Below are 2,840 nucleotides of genomic sequence, written 5' to 3' on the forward strand. Positions count from 1 at the left end.
ATTCTGTTATATATATATACACACACATATACATACACGTCTTTTTGGCAAACATATATTTTCATTTCACTTGGGTAAATATCTAGGAGTGGATATTTACTATGTGTTGGATCACATAGTAAACATCTGTTTTTAACTTTATAAGAAACTGCCAGAACACATTGCATTATTTCAAGAACTTGATGGGGGGTGGGGGGAGCGGGTGGGTGTGGTAAAAGTTGCCATTTTACCTCTAGTATTTATTGTCTATTCTCCTCTATTCCCAGTGAATTTTGCCTGCCAGATATTGCAGCCTGTCTGATGGTGTGACCATGGCTGTTTGATCTAGAAGTTCTGGGTTAGGGTCAGGGTCCATCCTGCGTGAGACAATACTGGTTTATGTTCACGTTAAAGAGACAAACCAGACCAAATATAAGGGTTTAAACAAATAGCAGGTGCTCTTTGAAAGAGAGCGACATTCACATGTGGGGGGCGGGGGGAGGCTCTCCTTGGTGGCGCAACAGGTTAAAGCGCAGCATTATGAAGCTCTCCAAAGCCACTGCAGCACGAGTTCCATCCCCCCCCCACCAGAGAGCTGACCCACATGGCATAGTGGACCTCTCCTGAACCACCCACTACTCCCCTCAGCAGTGTATTTCAATAGATCCACCTGTTCTGCTCCCCACTCTGTCTCTGGTGGATCTTCTCATCCACCACACCTCTGGCCTATACCCCAGTTCTGTAAGCATAAATAAATCTTAAAAAAAAGAGTCCTTAGCCACAGGGTGATTTGGTGATGGGAAACCCGCGGGGATTACAATCGAGATAGAAAAAAAAAATGTGCAAAATGATGTAAAAATAAACTTTGTAATAAAAAAAAAAGAGTCCTTAGCAAGGCTGCAAGGCTGTAGTCTAGATGTTGGCTACACTTGGGGTTCTATCCAGAGGTCTCACTGGTGAAGGATTCACTTCTTAGGTCACTTGGCAGGTTGTAAAATTCGATCTTTGAAGTTTAGACTGGGAGTCTCAGTTCTCAGTGGCTGTTGGCCAGAGCCCCCAGTGTCTTGCCATATGACCCTTTCCATCATGGCAGCTTGTTTCCTCAAAGCCACAAGTCCAGAGACAGTCGCATCTCCTAGCAAAATGGAAGCCACAACTTCATGTAACAAATCAGACATGATAGCTAGCACTTTTGCTGTGTGCTATAGTCTAGAAAACAAATTATAGGTTCCCCCCACTCAAGGGGAAGGTATTACACAAAGATGGCCTCTTGGTGGTGGGAAGCCAACGGGCACTCTGCCTGCCAAGTTGGTCTGCAGTCAGATTTGCCAGCCTTTGAAACTGAATGCAGGGCAAATAATTGTCTGGTGATTCTAATGCTAGGCGACCAACTCAACCACAGAGGCAAGAATTAGTAAGTTGGCACAAATTGTAAAGGGTAATCCAGAGTTTTTTTTACTCTTCTAGATTTATTCTTCTTATAGAAAGTGGGTAGAAACAATGGACTGTCAACGGAAGTTTCTTACATATCAAGCGCACCGAGTTTGACCCAAAGGTGACCGACCCTCAATAAAACCTGATTGCATGAATAGATTTTGGTTTCAAAACTTAGCTTAACTTGATCAGCTTTATTGCCTTCCTTTTATTACAAATATTTTATAATCTCCTTCACCCTGAAATGAAATCCATAAATAGAATTTACCTGCTCACATAATTTCAAAATATCAATATTACATAAATATAAAAGACAAAGGAGAATAATTTATCATAATAATGTGCTTCAACTTGTAACTGCTATAAAACAAGCAGGTTAGATGCCTGTTTCTGAATTCAGATTTACTGTCAACAGACAGCTATAATGTGGGCTGACAATACTGCTCTATAGTATTAAGGACCTACAGTTTGCCATTGGTGATATGGTTTTCCAGAATAAACAATTCTTGGAAACATTCTGAACAAAACAAATCAAAAACCATCCTACATTTTGTAGAAATTGCATTCCTAAAAAAAAAAAAAAAAAAAAAAGTTACAAATCATGCAAAAAAATACCTCACTTTGGAGTTAGTTTGGGCTTAGGTAATTACAAGTAAGGTTTTCATAGGCAAGTGTGTCATCCAGGACAGTGGAAAGCAGGAAGTCCTAGAGACATACAGTACTCATTGCCACTTTCAGCAGGACAAATGGCTGGGACCTGGCTCTTCTTACACACACTCTCCCAATTCCAGAAATGCCCCAATTGTGACAACAGAAACACTCCCTTGAATTCCACTAGTAGGTAGCACTACTGTCCCGTGAAAAGCTTAACCTCTCAGGGAAAGGAAAGTGATGGGTGAGTTGGACACAGTTAATTCAAACATGGCACAGAGAGTTGAGGATAAAAGTCCGGTGCACTCAAAATACCTGCTGTGCTCCAGCAGCCAAGGCCTAGCCGGATGCTTGGAGCAAGCTGAAGTTGGCAGAAACTTCTGGGGATGGAAGGAGGGAACACTGTATTGGGCTGTCAGAGGGCATCTGAGAGCAGACACTTAGAATCCTGAATTTTAAGAATGCTGATGAAATGCTTTCTTTTCCAACAGGAACCTGTTTCCCTCCAATCTGGTAGTCGCAGCTTTCCGTACGGTAAGATGAGTCTTGCTAAAATTATGAAGTTTTGGTGACAGGGTCAGGGTATACAAATAACTGCTATAGAGTTAGGCAAGGTGGAGCAAAGAGGGAGGGAGCGTTTGGTAACAAAACTGTAACATGGACCTAAATCTTTATGGGATCAGAACAAACAAACAAAAACCCCTACAAAAATATTTTCAAAATAGCCCTCTGATCCTTCTGGTTTTTGTTGTTGTTGTTGTTTTGGTGGTTTTTTT

General features: G+C 41.5%; 1 protein-coding gene across 1 annotated transcript in view; it reads left to right on the forward strand.

The window, feature by feature from the left end:
* Positions 1-2,840, forward strand: part of SLC1A4 (solute carrier family 1 (glutamate/neutral amino acid transporter), member 4) — a 27,913-nt gene that overhangs the window by 8,430 nt on the left and 16,643 nt on the right. Inside the window, exon 2 of the mRNA XM_004691453.2 lies at positions 2,556-2,598. Coding sequence (XP_004691510.2) covers positions 2,556-2,598 — 43 coding nt within the window. The remainder of the gene's footprint in view (positions 1-2,555; positions 2,599-2,840) is intronic.

Source organism: Condylura cristata, unplaced genomic scaffold (genome assembly GCF_000260355.1).
Source record: "Condylura cristata isolate star-nosed mole 26May11 unplaced genomic scaffold, ConCri1.0 scaffold00031, whole genome shotgun sequence".
Taxonomy (NCBI): Eukaryota; Metazoa; Chordata; class Mammalia; order Eulipotyphla; family Talpidae; genus Condylura; species Condylura cristata.